General features: G+C 44.2%; 3 protein-coding genes across 12 annotated transcripts; 2 read left to right on the top strand and 1 right to left on the bottom strand.

The window, feature by feature from the left end:
* Positions 1-86: 86 nt before the first annotated feature.
* Positions 87-2905, top strand: LOC139808187 (small glutamine-rich tetratricopeptide repeat-containing protein alpha). Of its 3 annotated transcripts, none has more exons than XM_071769890.1 (4): positions 87-237; positions 1017-1359; positions 1440-1898; positions 2020-2905. In XM_071769890.1, exons 2-4 carry the CDS (start codon positions 1040-1042, stop codon positions 2132-2134), a joined length of 894 nt encoding a protein of 297 aa, XP_071625991.1. In that variant the 5' UTR covers positions 87-237; positions 1017-1039; the 3' UTR covers positions 2135-2905. The 3 variants fall into 3 exon arrangements, with proteins under 3 accessions (XP_071625991.1, XP_071625993.1, XP_071625992.1); XM_071769892.1 differs by lacking the exon at positions 87-237 and adding an exon at positions 264-392; XM_071769891.1 differs by lacking the exon at positions 87-237 and adding an exon at positions 752-890.
* Positions 2906-5404: 2499 nt separating this feature from the next.
* Rho1 (ras-like GTP-binding protein Rho1) lies at positions 5405-14965 on the top strand. Of its 8 annotated transcripts, XM_071769893.1 has the most exons (6): positions 5470-6136; positions 7552-7763; positions 9315-9397; positions 10960-11120; positions 11213-11596; positions 11835-14965. In XM_071769893.1, exons 3-6 carry the CDS (start codon positions 9340-9342, stop codon positions 11871-11873), a joined length of 642 nt encoding a protein of 213 aa, XP_071625994.1. In that variant the 5' UTR covers positions 5470-6136; positions 7552-7763; positions 9315-9339; the 3' UTR covers positions 11874-14965. The 8 variants fall into 8 exon arrangements, with proteins under 8 accessions (XP_071626001.1, XP_071625994.1, XP_071625996.1 ...); XM_071769895.1 differs by lacking the exon at positions 7552-7763; XM_071769897.1 differs by lacking the exon at positions 9315-9397.
* Positions 14966-15140: 175 nt separating this feature from the next.
* Erp60 (disulfide-isomerase A3) lies at positions 15141-18358 on the bottom strand. The gene is made up of 5 exons (XM_071769888.1): positions 18101-18358; positions 17005-17236; positions 16720-16928; positions 16493-16609; positions 15141-16423 (listed from the first exon to the last, which is right to left on the bottom strand). The coding sequence occupies exons 1-5, from the start codon at positions 18244-18246 to the stop codon at positions 15649-15651; spliced, it is 1479 nt and encodes a 492-aa protein (XP_071625989.1). The 5' UTR covers positions 18247-18358; the 3' UTR covers positions 15141-15648.
* Positions 18359-19334: the final 976 nt, after the last annotated feature.

Genomic DNA, 19334 nt, shown 5'->3' with positions numbered 1-19334 from the left:
AAGCCCGTGAAGTTCGCCGCCGGTGCGCGGGACGCGCACGACACGAGCCGCACCGAAGTGAAGTACGCGTCACGCGACTTGAGGTCAGGCGACTTCGACAGGCTCGACTCGAACGTCTCGAACCGCTACGTGCGCGCGAGCGGAGGCTCGAGGCTCCCCTCCGCCTGTGTGTCCCGTTCGGTGCTGCGTGCTCCGTTCCTACTCCAGGCTCCAGGTCGGCCGTTCATCGTGACAAAGGTGCGACTCCCTCGCGTTCCCTCGGGACGTTATCGTCGGCCTCGTCGCCGCGCCGTTGCCGTCGCCGCGTACGTTCGTTCGGGTCAGCTGTCACGAGCCGCGACGTCCACGAGGATGCTCGGCGGCTCGATGCGTTTTAGGGTGAACCGTGGACGGTACGTTCACGAACCTCGGCAATCCGGAAGTATCGAGGATCGTGTCCTCGACGAGAATCCTTTCGTCCTTCGGGACCCGCATCGAACCTCGACAGTTTGCTCGGCGAATCTTTTTGGTTATATTGTTTTTTTTTTCTTTGTTTTTTGGTTATGTCGGCCGAGGATGAATTAGCGCAATCCGACAGTTGATCGCCTGCCACGTTCACGGCGACCTCGGCCATCCTCGACTCCGATTAACTTTAATCGACGATTAGTTTAACTGGCAGAATTAACGTTCGCTTGAAAGAAATCGACAGAATTGTCGACTATGCAACTTGCCGTCTCTAATCTAATCCTTTTCCATATGTTAAATGACAACAAATTTGTTTGTTTAACGAATTTTGTGTTAACGAGGTTATACAAGTGTTGCCTGATAAGTTAATCGCTGATTAAGTTGATCAGAGTTTGGCCGAAGTCACCCTTAGGTTTTTCCAATCACTGGTGTTCGATTAAAAGAATGTATTTCGACGGATCTTTCTTATCTCAATACTGTTTTTCTTTCAACTTTTTTTTTTACCATTTTATATTGCTAATTGTATATATAACACGATGGAATATTACGTGTTAAATGGTTTTTTTTTGCAGGAAAATTCTTCCACCGAGTACTGATGGCTGTCAAGGGACTAGTCTCGTCGATCGTCAAGTTTCTGACAGACCAATTGCAAGATGGTGACATAACTGCTGACTCGCGAGAGAGCTTAGAGGTGGCAATTCAGTGTCTGGAGAGTGCTTACAATGTGCAAGCCTCCGACGCTCCGGCAAACGTAAATCTGTATCAAATTTACAAGAATGTAGTGGAGAACGCCGCGCCAGTTCTGGGTCCAGACGCCACGCCGGAGGCAAAGGCTGAAGCGGAAAGATTGAAAAATGAAGGCAACGCACTCATGAAACAAGAGAAGCATCATGAAGCCCTTGCCAATTATACAAAGTACTTGCATAGTCTCACTCTATTAATTTTTCCACAAATATTGTTCTTCTTTTAACTTGAGCTTATTTGTTCGTTCGCAGGGCAATAACATTAGATTCTCGCAATGCAGTGTATTATTGTAATAGAGCCGCCGTTCACAGCAAACTTGGCAACCACACCTTAGCCATCAAAGACTGTAACACCGCGCTCTCTATCGATCCCTCGTACAGCAAGGCGTACGGTCGACTAGGTTTAGCGTATTCTAGTTTGGAGAGGCATAAAGAAGCCAAGGAGAGTTATGAGAAGGCCTTAGCGATGGAGCCGGATAACGAAAGTTATCGAAACAATTTACAATTAGCAGAGGAGAAATTGGGCCAGTTAGGTGTCAATCAATCCCTGCCTAACTTGCCCGGCATGGACTTGAGCACCCTTCTAAGCAATCCCTCTCTAATGAATATGGCGCGTCAAATGTTATCCGACCCGGCTATGCAGAACATGATGTGTAACCTTATGTCCGGCAACGTGGAAGAAAGTGGTCGCATGGATTTACTGATTGAAGCGTAAGTTTGGCAGAACAGAATCGTCAATTTCACCGTTAAGTTTGATAGATCGTGTCACGTCATCATCCATGACGCGTGATCCGCGTGGAACAGTTTATACACGTGTGCGTAAATGTTTCAGGGGCCAACAGTTGGCGCAGCAAATGCAGAACACAAACCCCGAATTGATCGAGTCGCTGAGACGGCAAATGGGCGGCAATCCAAACGATCCACCGGAACCACCGCAACAAAATTAAAAACATGGCTGGTTGTGTGATAGATGGACATGAACTTTGTGGACATCATAGCTGACTTTCTTTCTTACTCGTAGTTACACAGACCAGTTGTATCATTTTCTAAAACGCTACAAGGCGAGACTTACAGGCTTCAATGATAATTCTATCGTCATATCTAAAGCGACAATGCGCGTACCATAGAATTCATTTCATAGATTTAGGACACTACGGACGTAATATCGGGCCTCTATTCTCCCCCCCATCTTCTCTTTGGCCATTGTACAATTTTTGATAGCATACGTGCAAAGATTGATTGATACAACAAAATGCCGCGATGATTTGAGTGACTAACAATTGAGCGATACCTAATTCACCCCGGCATCTCATCCAGGGCATTATTTCTATCGTGCGCTTATTACAAATGACAAATGCGGATTTGTATAACGCAATTGTTTATTATGTCTCGGATGAACAACTTGATTATTCTATTGACGCAAAATATACAGGGATATACCGAGCGAGTCGCAAACCGTTTGATATTTTTATTCATGTGTTCCACGCATATTTTACGAAATAGAACATTTTTGTCAACGTTTTTTATAAACGTGTGATCATTATATGATCATTTAAAAACCTTTGACTAATCATAGACGGGAACTTTAGCACCATCAGGTTTACAGTCTCGCGTTTCTCGAACATGCGGGTTCTTTAGCACATTGCATGTTGGAAACAAAAGCAACGTGCTAATATTAATAAACTGTAATAAAAATCGCATGATTTCATGAAGAGAGATTATTCGGATTTCTATTTCATTATTTTGCCGTATTTTTTCCATCATGATTGGAAAATTCTTCCAATCGCGCTCTGAAATATTAATAGATAATTAAAAGGAAACCAAAGAAGTACAAAAATCGAGGCAGCAAATAAAAAGCTTCCGACAAACACACTCGTCTTTGACTTGTAAGTTATCAAATTCGCGAATTGTCGAAGAATCCCCGATCGAAGTTACACATATCTGCTGGTTTCCTCTTTCTTTCTTTCTATTTTTTTTCAGGAGAACGATCTCGATGTAAACTGAACTAGATAAGCGAGAACGCACGCACGTGAACTCGCGCGGCGCGCTTTCTATACCCGCAAAAAGAAAGGTAGCTGCTCGCGAGCTGGAGAGCGCGGCTCTTATCGGCCGTATCTCGTAAGACGAGAGGACGAGAGCGTTCGCCGCGCGTTGATAATCAATCGGATACGATTTCTCCGCCGCGCGGGCGAGACGCGCGCGCATATACGTAAAATTCCATTGACGGCCGTCTTCCCCGCGTGTCCCACGGGACCGCGGCCGGGCGTGACGAGCGCCAGCCAATATTCCACGTGCGTCACGCGATGACATCATTCTTATTTAGCTACGACGCGCACGCATAGTACACACGCGCGCGCGCGCTCGTATACTTATTATTTTTTCTTTCTACGCATACGCACGCGCGGACGGCGTGTACGTACGCCGGTTATATCGGTTGATTAGTAACATCTCGATTATTATCCGCGATTAGAAGTGATTAGAAGCGGATCGTTCGTGGGTGTCTCTTTCGGATCAGCTGACTGTCAAAGTCCATTCACGAATAGAATATGCGAGTTGTGGGGAAAAAAGAATCGGCGAAGAGGCTCGGTGTTATATTAAAGAATTCCGAGAGTGAAATTCGAGTTACACTCGTAAAATTATTCGTTTGTCAATCTGGATCCTCGCGCCTGCGAACGTCACCGGGAAATCCCGTCCCCGCGTCCTTGAACTCTTCCTGAAAAAAAGAGGAGAAGGACAAAGAAGTATAAACGCTCGGGAGAGACCATTTCATTTCGCGGGCAATTGGGAGAGGGGGGAATTCTTGACGCCGGCATTTATTTTATCCGGCCGATAAGCCGGTTAATGACACGCTACGTGCACGCACGCACTCGCCGCACGCACCGGCGTGAAATTAGTTCATCGCGAAAGTGTAGACATGTGAATTTCCTACATATACATACATTATATGCAACGTAAGGCTTGTTTGTTTTTAGCTGAACTTCTTGCACAGCTTATATTTTCTCTTTCTCTCCACACCGTGAAAAGAAAAAGAGGAGAGATGAACTGCGCAAGAAGTTCAGCTAAAACGAACAGGTCTATATTATAATTCCGATTGCCATGTAATTATTAGATCGAATTTCTAATCTTTTTCCGTCTCGCAATAAACAAAAAATTTTAAACGTTTACTTTTTACGATAAAATCGCACCAGCGAAACTGTATATTCTGATTTACAAAACGTAGTATATAAGCAACTCTCATTTTTTTATTCTTTATCCCAAAAATCCGCGCGACTGTACATTCTTTCGATTTTCCGTTGACTTCGCAATACCCTGAAATCAAACGAACGATCTTATAGAACATAAGGAGAAATGCAGATATAAAAAATATCGCGCCTCGAGCATGTTTTTGTTTTCCTCTGAAAAACTCGGCGAACTTTGCGCTGCGCGCGCGCGTATCGCAAAACGCAACGGCGAACGGCGGTAGAGAGACGGCCGCGTTATTTACATATTTTCCAACCCTTTCCTACATCCACCTACGAGCGTCGGGTGGCGGTGGCACGAATCGGAGAAGCGTGAAGTCAGCGAAGCGAAGTGTGCGCGCAAAAGTTTCTTCCACAGGTCCGTGACGTGCGGTGAGCCGGCGGTGTGCGGTAGCGCGCGATTCGCCGGTTTCGGTAGCAGGGCTGGGGCGAGGCGCGGCGGGCGCGGGCGCCGCGCGGCCCCGGGAACGGTGGATGAATTTCCGAATCGATCCCGTTAAAAGCCGTTTGGCGTCTCACCGCGCTTTTTTACGATCGATGTGACTTGACTCTCGCGAGGAAAGACCGCGTGAATGAGATATACGCGTCGTTAAAAGCCACGCTCTTCTCGCACGCACCTTCCACACACCTTTTAGATCTTTTATTTTTTTTTCTCTATTTCTTTTTGATATCTGATTCAGTTGTTTCAATTTTGAGTATATAAGGAGCAAGTATTAGAGCAATTGTTTTAACACCTGTTCACAAATGTAATTTATTTTTATTCGCAGATACGCTTACAAGAATCTTCTTTTTTTTTTTGTAAGAACACAAAAGTCTGATTAATCGATTAATCGTTATTCCTGTCACGTCGGAATCACGTTAATAATAATGTATCGCGAAGACGATGCCCGTACGGCCTGACAAATTTATGGACGTCGACCCGGTTTCGCGAAGCCGGCGGCGCGCGACACGTTCGCGCCGGCGCTCGACACGCCCCTGAAAACAACGAGCCGAAGTTGCCCGTTGCCGCCGCCGCCGCCGCTCGTCCCCACCACTGCGGCCATTCGCCGCACGCTCAACAGATCGAGGTGTGGCCATCGAGGGCAGCCATTTTCTTGACTTTCTGTCGCTTAAGATTTCAGGTAAATACGCAAATATCTCTTAAGTTAACTCCGGCCGGAGTGGTGCGAGGGTGCGTGGTGCGCCGTGCGTGCGGGCTTCGCGAGGGTGTCCGGGCGTCGCGTTGGAGATCCCGCCGGGACGTCGGCCCGGGTACGGTGCTAAAAGAGGGAAAAAAAGAGGAGCCTCCTCCGTGAATCGAGAGTGAGGAAGAGAGAGAGAGGGAAAGAGCGAGACGGGGGACAAGTAGACGGTGAAAGAGAGAGAGAGAGAACGGGTTGCGCGAGGAGACCTCGAGGGAGTGCCATGCGTCGCGATTCTCGTCCGTTCGGTATCACCGCGCGGCGAGGGCGAGACGCGCTCTGAACACAGCGGCACAACTCAGCTCGACTCGGCGTTCACGTCGTACCGTACTCGCGTCGTTGTTCGTGCGCGCGATTCGTGCTTAGTCTACGTCCACGTCGTCATCGTTATCTTCGTCGCCGCCGTCACCGCCGCCGCCACCACCGTTGCCGCTGGCCGCTGCTGTCGCGGAACCGAGCGTCAATCCGTGCGACGGATCTCTTGGAATGCTCTCGGGCTCTACCTGACACTACGTGGCCGTTTAGTCCAGTAAGTAAACGCCTATTTCGCTCTCTCTCTTTCTCTTTCTTTCTCTCTCTCCCTCTTCCTCTTTCTACTGTCGCGACGACTGCTCCCCGCGTATCCCCCTGTTACGCCACACAACGCATTCTCGCGCGCCGTCGCTTCCGCAGCCCCTTTCTTCTTTCCCGTGTTCTTCCCCTCCGAGAAAAGAAAGAAAAAGATCGCGTGAGTGCGGTTAAAAGGAACAGACACCTCGTGCTTTCTTCGCCTCGCCTCGCCCCGGTCCTCCCCCTCTGCCCCCGCCCCCGCCCCCCGCTTAATCGCAGCCGCGACTGATCCACGTTCGGCGACGTCGTCTCGCCTTCGTGCGTGACAGCCTTCGATCCGTGCCGGATGTCGCCCGGCGACGTTTCTACCTCCCTCCTCCCCCGCCCCGCGTAAACAAATTCTGAAGTGAAGTATGTGCGCGCTTTCGACGTGACGCGATCGCCCGGGAGCATCGCGCCTCGCGCCGCCGACCTCCGCCGCCTCCGCGGGCAACGTTTCCTCACGGGGTCCCGCTTCTCGCGCCCGCCGCGCGCTCCACTTTCCACCCGCGTGAAAAAAATCCCCGGAGAGGATTTTCGCATTCCGGTTCGATCGGCGAGATCGACCCTTCCGTGTATCGTATCGGCGCGACCGCGGAGAAGAGGAAAAGAAAAAGAAAGAGAGAGAGAGAGAGAGAGAGGAAAAAGAAGAGAGTCCGCACGGCTGAGAGGAACGAGCTTCTGGATTCTCCGAGGTCTGTTGCTCTCGATCGCACTTTCTACACCCCGCCTCCTCCGTCCCGTCGCCTGTACGGGCGCCTCGTACGCGTGAAAGAGAAAGAGAGAGAGAGAGAGAGAGAGAGTGCAGGAGAGTGCAGATCGAGCGAACGGGCGGACCTCCGAATCGTCCGCGACCGTCGGTGGCGTCTCCCGAGAATCCGCGTCATCATTAGCGTTTCCTGAGCACTCACGTCATCGATGGCGTCCTGAGTGTCCGCCACGAAATCTCGTCTCTCTCTCTTTCTCTCTCTCACTCTCGCAGGCGCGCGCGCGCACGCACACTTTTCTCTCTTTCGCACTCTCCATCCTTGGCCATTGCGCGCAGTTCGTCCTCGTCGCGGTAAGAAATATAGGTTAGTTTAATCGAGGGGCACACACTCGTCAGGTCTCAGGTCTCGTTCGCTTTAGACGTGCTTTCTAAGCTTCGTCTCTCTCTCTTTCTCTCCTTTCGCTTCTCTCGAGATGTTTTTAACGCGTGAAAAGTGTGAAAAGAGCACGGCTGAAACTTAGGTTTGTTTCTTTTAACACTACGCACTTTTTCTCTTTCTCTCTCTCTCTCTATCTCTTCATCTTCATCTTCTTCTTTTTCTTTAGTTTCTTCACAAAACCGAGAATACGTCTTCCTTTTGTTTCAAGCACAGAGGGTGTAATGAGTGACAAGCGCGATTGAAAGGAACACACACACACCTCCCCTCCCCTCTCCGAGGTAGCAATGTTCTCATCCTCGTAGGAGAGGCGCTCGGCAACTGGATTTAGGGGTCATCAGAGGTGACTGCTGCATGTCTTCTGGCGCCGATCCGCGTGCTCGTCCTCGTGGAACTCTATGTTTCGGAGAAATACACGAAAGGGTTGGTCCCAGCGTACAATATTCTTTCCGACACTCGTTTCGTGTCAGCGCGGCACGTATTGTTTTTTTCACACACATATACAGACACCATTCTCTTTCTCTCTTTCTCTCTCTCTCTCTCTCTCTCTTTCTTTCTCTTTCTCTTTCCGATAAGTTGTGAGCGACGTGTGTAAATTGCGAGACAAAGGACTCGTTCCTGCGTGTCGGGAATATTCGCGATATCGACGTGGAGAGACGCGGCCGTCCGTCGCGCGAACGCTCGACCGGCAGCTTCGTTTCGGGACTGAAAAGAGGGACGATATCTGATACCATTCTGTCAGCAGGAAGGAAATTCCGTGGCAACTCTCTTGTACCTCATAGGCAATATTCCATGCGCTTCCGCTTCTGTGTGACTTGGCTGAGTATCATTATGGTCTATTGCGATGAGATAATACGAGGCGTCACCGGCGCGAAAGGGGTGAACTTTTGCATCGGAAGCTTTATTCCCCCCCCCCCTTTGTTGTTGCCATTTAGTAAAGCCCCGACACATCACTATCGCTATCTCTATCGCCTACTTGCATTATGTCTGGGGCTTAAACCTCTTGAGTCAATCGCTCTTTTTGACAGCTCTTTTTTCCGTGACGAGCAATCACATTTCAGATTCGTTGTTGAGCATTTGATGAGCGATGTCGTGATTGCCTTTGAATTTCTGTGGGACTCCGTACAGCGTATTGTTACTTTTGTATAAGTATGAGCGTACAGTGCACCACCGGATTCGATTTACGCTTTGTCGGATGGTTCTATTTTCTAAAGGATACATACAATGTTTGATATTGCATGCCTAACAACGAGTTAATCTACCGATCTCTTGTCTCTTTTATTTTTTGTTTGTTTGCATGTAGTCTCTTGACGGATTATCACTTTGTTCCCGATGCATAAGGTACAGTCTTTGGTCGAGGAGAATTTGGTAAATGTGGCACTTGAGTGTAGCACCAATCGATATAAAGGGGCACAACTATCGATGTTACATTTCGTATGTCATGCCGTCATTCCTTTGGATGTAGTAAAATATTGAAGACCCTACCTTATGTGCGTGTGTTAGAGAGAGCCACAACGAATGTAATACTCCATATATCTCGATTCAAATGTGTGCTTGAGTCGTCGAATACGATGGCATAAGGAACTATTATACTCGGTCACTGGCGGTCCTGCTGAAAAACCTCGTAGCACATGTATGTACATACATACCGTGTAAAATATGTATTTATATACATTATATTTTCTTTCTTTTTAACATCAGAAGGGAAAGAGTTAAGAAACAGAATATATTGCAAGTTTTATATAGCCTATGTGTATTAGAGATGACCTCAATTATACTTGTGCAAGTATAAGTTGTTTTTAACAAAACAAAACGTACATATATATGTATATTTATATATATATATATATATACATATATATATACAGATTAGAATATATATACATTTATTGATATGTGTTGTGTGGTATATATGCATTCATCTCGCAGCTTCCTCTACCTACATCTAACATATAAAATGTCCACTTAAAACAGAGACGCTGAAAGAAAGACTAAAAACATGGGATGCAACGTGTGCCGATGCTTCGGTCCACGCAATACGAGGTACCCTGGATCAGGTACGACCCAGTCAATATCCTTTAAGACTTCAGTCCTCGTAGGTCCCGCTTTTTCATAGCGCGATTGAGTAGATCAACAGGATTTAGAAAACAAATCTTGTCACTTGCTTCACGAGTAGTAGTATTGGAGCTATAATATTGTAAAATAGCGAAGCAGCCAAGGGGCATTGTATTTTTTGTTTCTGCGAAGGGAACGCGTCGTCTACGACGAGATTGGCTTGAAGTAAAGAGGCTGCGATAAATTCGGGGGAAGAAAGAAAAAAATTTAAGCAAAAGAGAACAGAGCTATAGCCTACGAGGTTTGAGACACTATTTTATTACGCTCCGAGAAGGAGAGGTGTACATAACGCGAGTTACACGAGTCTCACGGAGGTTTACCTCAACTACTTCTTCTTCTTCCTAACTCTATCCTGAAGAATGCTTCTTAGCCTCATCCGTCACTTCTTTCGTACTTGTACACACGCTTTCGATTAAAAACACACTTGCTCTGCTCCACTCCAATTGTAATGAATATACTGACCGCTGTGCGAGGGAAGCAAGTTTAATATCGATGCCGACACTAACTCCAATTCTTTTCAGCTATCTCTCTTGCGCGTTACATATTCTATTTTCACAATGTGATCCATGTAGGCCGCAAATCTATCACACCGCATGCTTTTAGTTCAAACGACTTGACAGTGTTTTCCCGCACAATGTCGCAATTAGTTGATCGAAATTCTTTATCGATATCAATTTTGGTGTTCACTTCTTAGGTCGTAAGGTATTCCAAATTGTATATGCTGATACGTAAAGTACACGTCCTGAAAGATTAGAATTTGCAAACTCATCCGTTGCACCTATAAGCATAAGGCTACCTGTACAGATAATGTTAGCAAGAAAGATTATTCTGCCCGATTACTTCATACGTAGGACGGAGACAGTTTGAAAATCCATTTATATAGTATGTGTACTTTGTGCAAATGAGTCACGATTAGCGAGAAACGCGATAAAAGCATAGCTAGCGGGCGTTATCGCATTGAACATTGTATCACGATATGATTGCGAAATTTAATTTGTAAAAGAAGCATTCTATCTGTAAAGTAGGTAAGTTATTCTTGGTGAAGGTCCGCCCACTTTTTGGCAATTATGAAAACACAAAGCGCCGCCCGAGGTGTCACCTTCAGGCACGGTATTATCTCCCCCTTATTTTGTGCAGATAAAACATTGATAAATCGATGACATGAATTAATTTTTCGAGATAAAGTAAATCTATACATTTCATCGAGATTTTTTTTTCGAATGTAAATATGTACATCCCATACAATGCGATACAATAAAAGGGATTTGACGATTTTAGCACATTTATGATTTCATTATCGATTCGATTGCAATCGTGAAATTGATCACTAACTTGTAACAAATATACCACACATTACGCTTTTCGTATTAATTAATCAATATCCACCTACATTTTTAAAACGATGAATGTTCTAAATGAGCAGTGTCATACTGTATATTGTCACGTCGCGATTTGCTTGTTTGACCATCATTATACACACCACGTATACTCTTTTGCATTTTAGGATTCATGGCAGCCATCAGGAAGAAGTTGGTTATTGTGGGCGACGGTGCTTGTGGTAAAACATGTCTACTCATAGTGTTCAGCAAAGACCAGTTTCCTGAGGTGTACGTACCGACGGTATTCGAGAACTATGTCGCCGATATCGAAGTGGATGGCAAACAGGTACGTGTTATCGTTGAAATTTTTCTTATTACCTCTGTCAAGAGATTTCTTACAAATTTCTCTCTCAACAAATCTCTCGCTTCTACCAACAGGTGGAACTGGCTCTTTGGGACACAGCTGGACAAGAAGACTACGATAGGTTGCGTCCGTTGTCGTATCCAGACACGGACGTTATCCTAATGTGCTTCTCCATCGACAGTCCCGATTCCTTGGAGAACATTCCCGAGAAGTGGACACCCGAGGTGAAGCACTTCTGCCCGAACGTGCCCATTATCCTTGTGGGAAACAAAAAAGACTTGCGCAATGATCCTAACACTATCAAGGAGCTCAGCAAGATGAAGCAGGAGCCGGTCAAGCCCGAGGAGGGTAGAGCTATGGCCGAGAAAATCAACGCTTTCGCCTACCTTGAGTGTTCCGCCAAGAGCAAGGAAGGTGTGAGAGAAGTTTTCGAAACAGCAACCCGAGCTGCATTACAAGTATGTCTCAATTACTTTTTCTAATGATAATTTCTAAGAAATTCTGTCAGATCTTTAAGTTGCAAGTCAATATGGAAAAAAAAACATTTTTCTTGAAATGAAACATATGAAACATATTTCTTGAAATTTGAATATTAAATATATATTTAAAATAACACAATAATATTACTTAATACTTATTGTTATAATTATATTTTTATAATTCATGCATATTAACGTGAATATTCTAAAATCTTAGGTAAAGAAGAAGAAGAGGGGAAGATGTAGGCTTCTTTAAGATGTTATGACAAGTGAGCCCGTAACACAGGCAAAATTATGGAATTGCGGAACTAGCTGCAAAGAAGCTAATCGTAATGCCGTAGGTTCCCAGCGGAAATCATGATATAACGTCTTATCTTTAATTATTTTACATAATAAAACAAGTCTACACAGCAGCAAAAAAAAATTAGTAAAAAAAAATAAAAGGTGCATCTACAGATACACATATAATAATATTAATACGTGGCGATCGCAGCGCAGAGAAATGTGCGCTGGTCGATTAAGATCCGAGTTAAAAACAAAAAATTCGTCGATTTTTATCACTGAGATATAAGTATACCGGAGGGGGCACTGGCTCGGCTGGCGCGAGTCGAGAGAGAGATAAATTTATGGGATTGCTGTCCTTTGTCGTACAGTCAAGTTAGTAAGTTTTGATCGTTTTATGGGGCGGTTTGCAGGGTTCGGATCACTTCGGATAAACATCAATAACTTTTGGTCCAACTTGTACTGCGAGTGATATGTGCATGCATCGAAACTATTAAAGAGAGAGAGAGAGCGAGAGACACAATATCTATCTGTCTCAGGATCATTTTCTGTCTATGATCGTAGCATGACAGTGCCCACTCCGGTGTATTTATCTCAGTGTTTTTTATTCGATCGTCACCTCTCGGAAGGTGATGGCAATCCACCGAGAGTATCTTGCCACGTAAACTCTCCTCTTTGGAGATCCCCCAGGTTGGGGGTGTTGGATGAAATATATCATCCAAATCATGTAAGTTGATCCAACAAATCAGCGCCTTCGTTATTTTTGAATAATACAAAAAACGAATATGTAGAATGTATATAATAATAACAATGAGAGACAGTAATTATTACTAATATTACTGTCTTATTATTATTATTATTATTATTATTATTAATATTAACATTAATATTATTATTATATGCATTCTACATATTTGTCTTTTTTTATCGTAGTGTCTCTTTATTTTGGTAATAAACAAAATTAAAGAAAAATTGAGTTGAAGAGAATTATCAATAGGAAACATTGAATATGCAAAACAAGTGTAACAAGTGTGAAGTGCAGTTAAAGAGTAATATAAGAACTCAGAGGAACAGTTTGAGAGAACTTTGAATCTTGCATCTTACTTTTTTTTTTTTTTTAACTAAAAATCGTCGCACTTCCGCGACTTTCGAACGAAGAAAGGAAACTAATGGACATTTATTACATTATAAACGCGCATAGGTAGGGCCAGCAGATCACTTTGATCTTTAAGATACCAATTAGATTAAATGTGTGTATTATTATTATTATTATTATTATTTTATTACCTTATAATTATTGTATTACGATGACACTAACATAACGGAGATTGTAACAAGCGGCTACAATTATATTTATGTATTTCGGAGAACACGTCTTTTGTGTCTGACCAAGCCGTGACTGGACTTGCGGTTTGCGCTTTTTTATACACATACATACGCCATCGATATCTTTAGCGTATGATGTACTAAACTTGGAGATTATCGGCCGTGCATATCTCGCGCACGGCGACGCGTATATCTCGCTTTGATTTTACCGTGTGTGCCACAATTGTAGAGCCGAGCTGCTTCGCAAAATTCACACCAATGTCCGAATTATTTTGTTTCACCATAAGCTCTTCCCGTTTCGCTTGTGCTATTCTTTTTTACGCCGTGCTAAAAAGAGAAAAGGATAATGCTACTTGTCTTCTTTTGTGGATCCGTAAGATCTAATCTGTAAGATTTTTGTAATGAAATGATGTCTCACAAAGGTGGTATTGAATTAACGGTCGCGTAACGCGATGCCTCCCTCGGTCGTTAATTCAACGGGCTCGACTGCGGAATTGTGTTCAATGAGTTCTCTCCTCGTTTCTCAAACTCTTAGCGAATAGTAGATCTTGTTATTACACGCAGTACGCTTTTACGGAACTTCTCAAAGCCTCAAGGAAAAAGAAGCTTAGCGACACAACTTAAGATACTTCTGCCACGAGCGAACGCGCGCACGACGGAGTCGTAGAAAGCAAAGAGAAAGGAAGGAGAAAAAGGAAAAGAGAGAGAAAGAGAGATAGTTATAGAAAGGGAGATGTATATTAAGCAATTAAGTGTGCTTGAGTTAATGAGTGCTTTGGGAAACACGTGTCGAATACACGCTCCGCTCTTCTGTGCAGATCGCGCGTCGCTGCGAAGCTCGAAAGTGTTCTTTTTATAATGAGTTTCGTGGATATATACCGTTATATATATAAATATATATATATACTTATATAATATTGTATCAATTACGCACCTGAGATATTGTATATACATAATATAAACTCTTTACCATACTCGCGTATTACGATAAACGTACGCGCGTTGATCGAGATTAGAGTACCGTTTTTCCAGAGCACACACGCACACATACACAAACAAACACACACACACACACATTTACGTAAAATATATTCATCGCATGGTATATAAGTAGAGAGAGAAAGAGCAATAAGCAAAAATTAACGAGAAACAAGCTTGAATGTCTAGGAAGACTTGAGCTTTCTGATGTTATCGCGGAATCGGAATTGATCAATGCGCATTCGATATGAACGAGCCGTCCTTTTCGACGAGCTGACGTCGAATAAAGAGAAAAAAGAAAAGCTGCATCTCGTACGCCCGCACAAATACATACATACATATACCACAGGCATACGAAGTACTTTTTCCTAAAGGGCTCCGTAAACCTCGAGTTGTCGACAGACGCGGTCTTATATAATCGCCGTAAGCTAATCATCTTTTTCGTAAGTAGACGAGATATTTTGAGACTCGTGTTTAACTGATTTGTACGCGAAGAAAAAAAAATAACCCGAGAAAAATCAAGAGAAGTATCGGCAGTTTTTCCCGATGTGTGTGTGTGTGCGTGAATAAATCAATTTTTACGATCAGGGAAAAAAAAAGAGGGATCGTCAATCTTGATCTCCGAAATCTTTCTACCAGCTCATAAAAATCCTTTTCTGCAAAACTACTAATTAGCTTTTGTATGTAAGACTGTATGATTAACCTACGAACGCTATGATAACAAATTGTAACTAACAATAAACATTTCTTATGACGATACAATCGGTCCTACTGCTGGATGACACCCGTTAACGAAAGCGAAGTTTTACCTGCGTTGTAATCTTTTTTTTTTTTCTTTTTTTTATTGTGACATGATATCAGTTCTGATCATTCGTACATCGATAAATAATATTTATAAATTAACCCTAGGAGAGAGAGAAGGAATACAAAAATCTCGACGATTTTCTATAAAACAATTTATTTTGGCTCTTCCGTATAAACAAAAATCGCTGCATTATCTCTTAACTTAGCGTAGTCGAAACACGCAAAAATTGGAATGGAGTGTTGCTTTCTGTATATAACTTTTTAATTCGCCGAACATCTTGGAAAGCATATTGTTACGGGAGAAAAATTTCAAATCAGTTCTGCGCGCTTTATCACGTCATTATACAATCGTTACAAAGTGTACAATTAATACATGTAGACAATCCTATATGCTAGACACTCCTCCCCCCCCCGCCCCATTCGAGCATATTTTATTTTTTCACTTATTGCGAAACGTCGCGCGAAAAACCCATGATATATCTGCACTCTAAGTGTTATTTTCTCTGTTTATACACAATCGCGCGTTCTTGAGTGTACTTGCTTGCGTGTTACGTGAGAGAAACTCCCGGATTGTTTCGTCGATTAGACGCATTCGAAAATGCAAGAGAACGAACTTCGTGGTCGTTTACGTTAGTGACGTCTTACAGCTCGTCAGTTCTAGGCTTGAGCGCCTTGCCCTTGCGATCGTAGCCCTTGAGCTCGTCGGTGGAGTGCTTGGCGATGTATTTGATGAAGTCGTCCAGGTCGCGGCCACCCTCGTACTTGACCGGGCTGTCCTTGGCGTCCTTGGGTACCCAGAAGAGGGTTGGGAAACCGCGTACTTCGTACGGTGCCGGCACGTCGTTTGCCGCGGCGTCAAACTTGACGATCTCTACGTCCTCGTCTGCCAGCTTATCGCCCAATTCGTCGTACACCGGTGCCAATTTCTTACAGTGGCCGCACCAGGGCGCGTAAAACTCGATCAATGTGTCCTTACCGTTATCGGTTACCACCTCGTCGAAGTTCTTTGCCACCGCGACCTTCACATTACCCGTATTGCTTTCCGGGATCGGCTCGGATTTGAGGTACGGCTCCAGAGCACCGGCCTGGAAATCCTTTAGGAACGTCTCGAACGTCTCCATGGAGAATTCGTCTTTTAGAACGAACTTCTGATTCTTGGCATCTCGCGCCAAAATGACCGGCTTGTCGCCCTTCGTGTAGTCGATTCCAAAGTCGTTCAGTTCATGCTGGAAGTCATCCTTAGAAGATATGGCGAAGGAGAGCTCGGGGAAGTCCTTGGCGACCTTGATGATCCTGTTGCGCCAGTAGTTCGTACCCTTGGCATTCTTCACGTAGTCCACATTGTAGTAGGCAACCACCAGAGGATTCTTGAAGTCTTGCGCGTTATCGCGAGTGCGTACGCCGGCGATACCGTAGCTGTAACAAAATTCGCGTTACAGGGTCGTTCCAAGATTATCCAAAAATTGATAAAAGGACAATACTTACTAGTTTTTGGTAACGAATTCATTCACGTCGCTAATAGCATCGCTGCCTTCGTACACTACGCTGTTATCTTCAAACTTGTTGTGGAGTATCTTTGGCCGATAAAGAACAATCGTGTTCCTGAAACAAGAAGTCCATTAGTTAATATATGTAATATTTCTCGAACAGTGTTACTTCCTTCGTGCGATCGCACACAGAAAAACCATTTCTATGATTTTTGCGACACATACTTGTGAGACACTTTGTCCAAAACTTCCTTTACCGACGTATGACCGAATCTGACCTTCTCTCTGAGCTTCTTGGAAACGGTATGATATGCCGCGGACAATGGAGAATCGTCCTTTTCGAAATAACCTATCACACTGACTTCGTCAGTTTCAAGGAACGTCTTGTGGGCTTCTTCGCTGGTCAACTCCTTGGACGCCGGTCCCACTTGGGACTGAAAAGACACAACCATATGTAAGAAAATTGTACAAACGGATCTTACGAACGAGATAAAAGACGGGAGATGTTACCTTCATGTACTTGACGATGCCAGACGCTTCTCTAGGACCGTTGTAGTCGGATCTGAGCTCGTTACGCTCGAAGATCTTGAGCGTCGGGTAACCGTTGACGGAGAACTTGGCGCAGGTTTCCTTTCCGGCCTCCGTACAATCGACCTTGGCGAGCGTGATGGGTGGCTCGCTGCCTATGAGCAGCTCAGCTGCCTTTGCATATTCTGGCTTCAGGCGTTTACAATGCCCGCACCTGGTGACGAGATAAATATTCCTCTATCAACTGACTCGAACGTAATGCCAACTAATGACACATGCATAGCAAACTAACTTATAAATCCCACCTTTGAGCAAGTGTGCAAATAACTCTGCTATATTTTACATAAGCTTTAAAAACTATAATAAAAAAAAAATTAGAACTGTCTCTTTTTGCTGTTTTTTTTTAAATAATCTCTACATTCAAAACGTTGATTTTGATAAAGCAAATAAGACTTTTTAATTTTTATACACTTTTGCATAAAATAAGTGTAATCATTAGAAAGGGGAGAGAATGGAGATGAAAATAATAGATAAAAATAAACTTGAAAAATGCACATTTCGTACAGCTAAAATGAATCAGCCGCTTAAAATCTCCTTATCGTGAGACACCACGTAAAGATAATTGTTCATCAGATTTTGAAATGGAGCCATTAGAAATCTGGATACGTCATCAAAAGTCCGATTGAGTAATGCCGTATGCCGGTGTTTGACGCTCAAGTTAGACATAAAAAGAAGAGCATCTTTTGATCCTAGCAGATGGAAGATACGAGTCTTACCGTCAACGAAGATTTCACATTACAACACGTATTAATCACACGTATTACAACACGGATTAGCAATGCTACAGAGATAAAAAAAAAACTTCTCGAACGTCCGGTGGTGCGTAACGGAGTGCTTCGTTTCCGTTTAACCTGACAACGAGATCGCCGCAATTTTTCTCACTGTCTAACCTTCCTCGCGGATAATCTCGTTTTGTTCCGAGGCGAGTTTCGAGCGGCTGTTATGCGAAATGCGTGAGAAAAGCGTGACGCAGAAGCGATGCGGAGCCGGACGAGGACGGTATCACTCTTTCTCTCACCATGGTGCGTAAAACATGACGAGCGTGTTCTCGTGACGCTCGAGCTCGCTCTCGAAGGTCTCGTCGGTGAGCTCCAGGACATCCTTCTCGTCGGCGAGGGCGCCGAGCACCAGCAGCGGCAGGACAATCAGGCACTTTCGCAACATCCTCACGGCAGTGGGCTGTGTGTGATCACTGGCAGGTCGGAAGGAACGTCCGTCTATATCCGTCCGTCCGTCCGTCGTCGTAGACGTGGCTCTTCCACGAAGTGCCGTTGCCGGCGGGGTACGCAGGGTACGCTGTGCGGACCGCGAGGTGCTGTCGCGCGCCGATTGGCTGGCGCGCCGCCCGCCGCCTGCGTGCGCGCGCGCGCGCGGGTATACTCGGCGTCCGGAAAAAATCTGCCGCCTCCGATAACGAGGAATTTCGTTTTTTTATCCCGCGAGAGTTTGATAAATCGAAAGATTGATGACCTTTATATCCGTGTTTTCGCAAATTGAAATCTGGTTTCGATCTTGAGTAGAGAGATCGAGACGTAAATAAAAAAAAAAGAAATTTTGCTGCTCGACACACACGCGCGTGTTTTTGGTACACCTCGTATATCTAATAGATGTGTACATTACAAAAGACTTCAAGGCGATCGGAGATAACTTCACGGCACTCGCGAGAACAATGAAATTCCTCTAATATACTATAATACGTTTACGCGAGCGTTATTTACTTCTGTAGTAACTTACGATAATACACTCGTTTACGCGGAGTAAATTATCGTAAGTTATCCCGTTTACGCGAAGAAATTATCGTAAGTAATTACAGAATAACGCTCGCGTAAACGTAGTAATAGTCTCTAATCAATTCACTGAATATTTCCAACTTTTTTCAAATAAACCTCTTAATTTATATAATATATAATCATGGCATCGTCAACTATTACACGCCCAATTATCACGAAAGTCTTTAATGTAACGACTTTCGCGCTTACATGTTAGAATTCTTCTGGCGCTTAAAAAAGTTTTTTTTTAAATTTGCTAAGGTTTTTCAGCTTTCGTTCTTCTCAGGTGGCCGAGAAGTTTTTTGCGATAAATTATCGAATTATGATAATTATCATGACGACATTGTCAAAACCGCTGAAGAATAGATAGGGTGAATAAAAAGTAATAAATAATGTTTGGAATCCTCGACATGCATATACTTATTAATTATTTAATGCCGTGGCGGCGGTGCGCTACAGAGAGAGAGAAAAAAAACTGGTCTC

This window comes from Temnothorax longispinosus, chromosome 2 (assembly GCF_030848805.1).
Source record: "Temnothorax longispinosus isolate EJ_2023e chromosome 2, Tlon_JGU_v1, whole genome shotgun sequence".
NCBI classification, from domain to species: Eukaryota; Metazoa; Arthropoda; class Insecta; order Hymenoptera; family Formicidae; genus Temnothorax; species Temnothorax longispinosus.
Note: the sequence above shows the minus strand (reverse complement) of the source record. Positions and strands in the feature narration are given on the sequence as shown.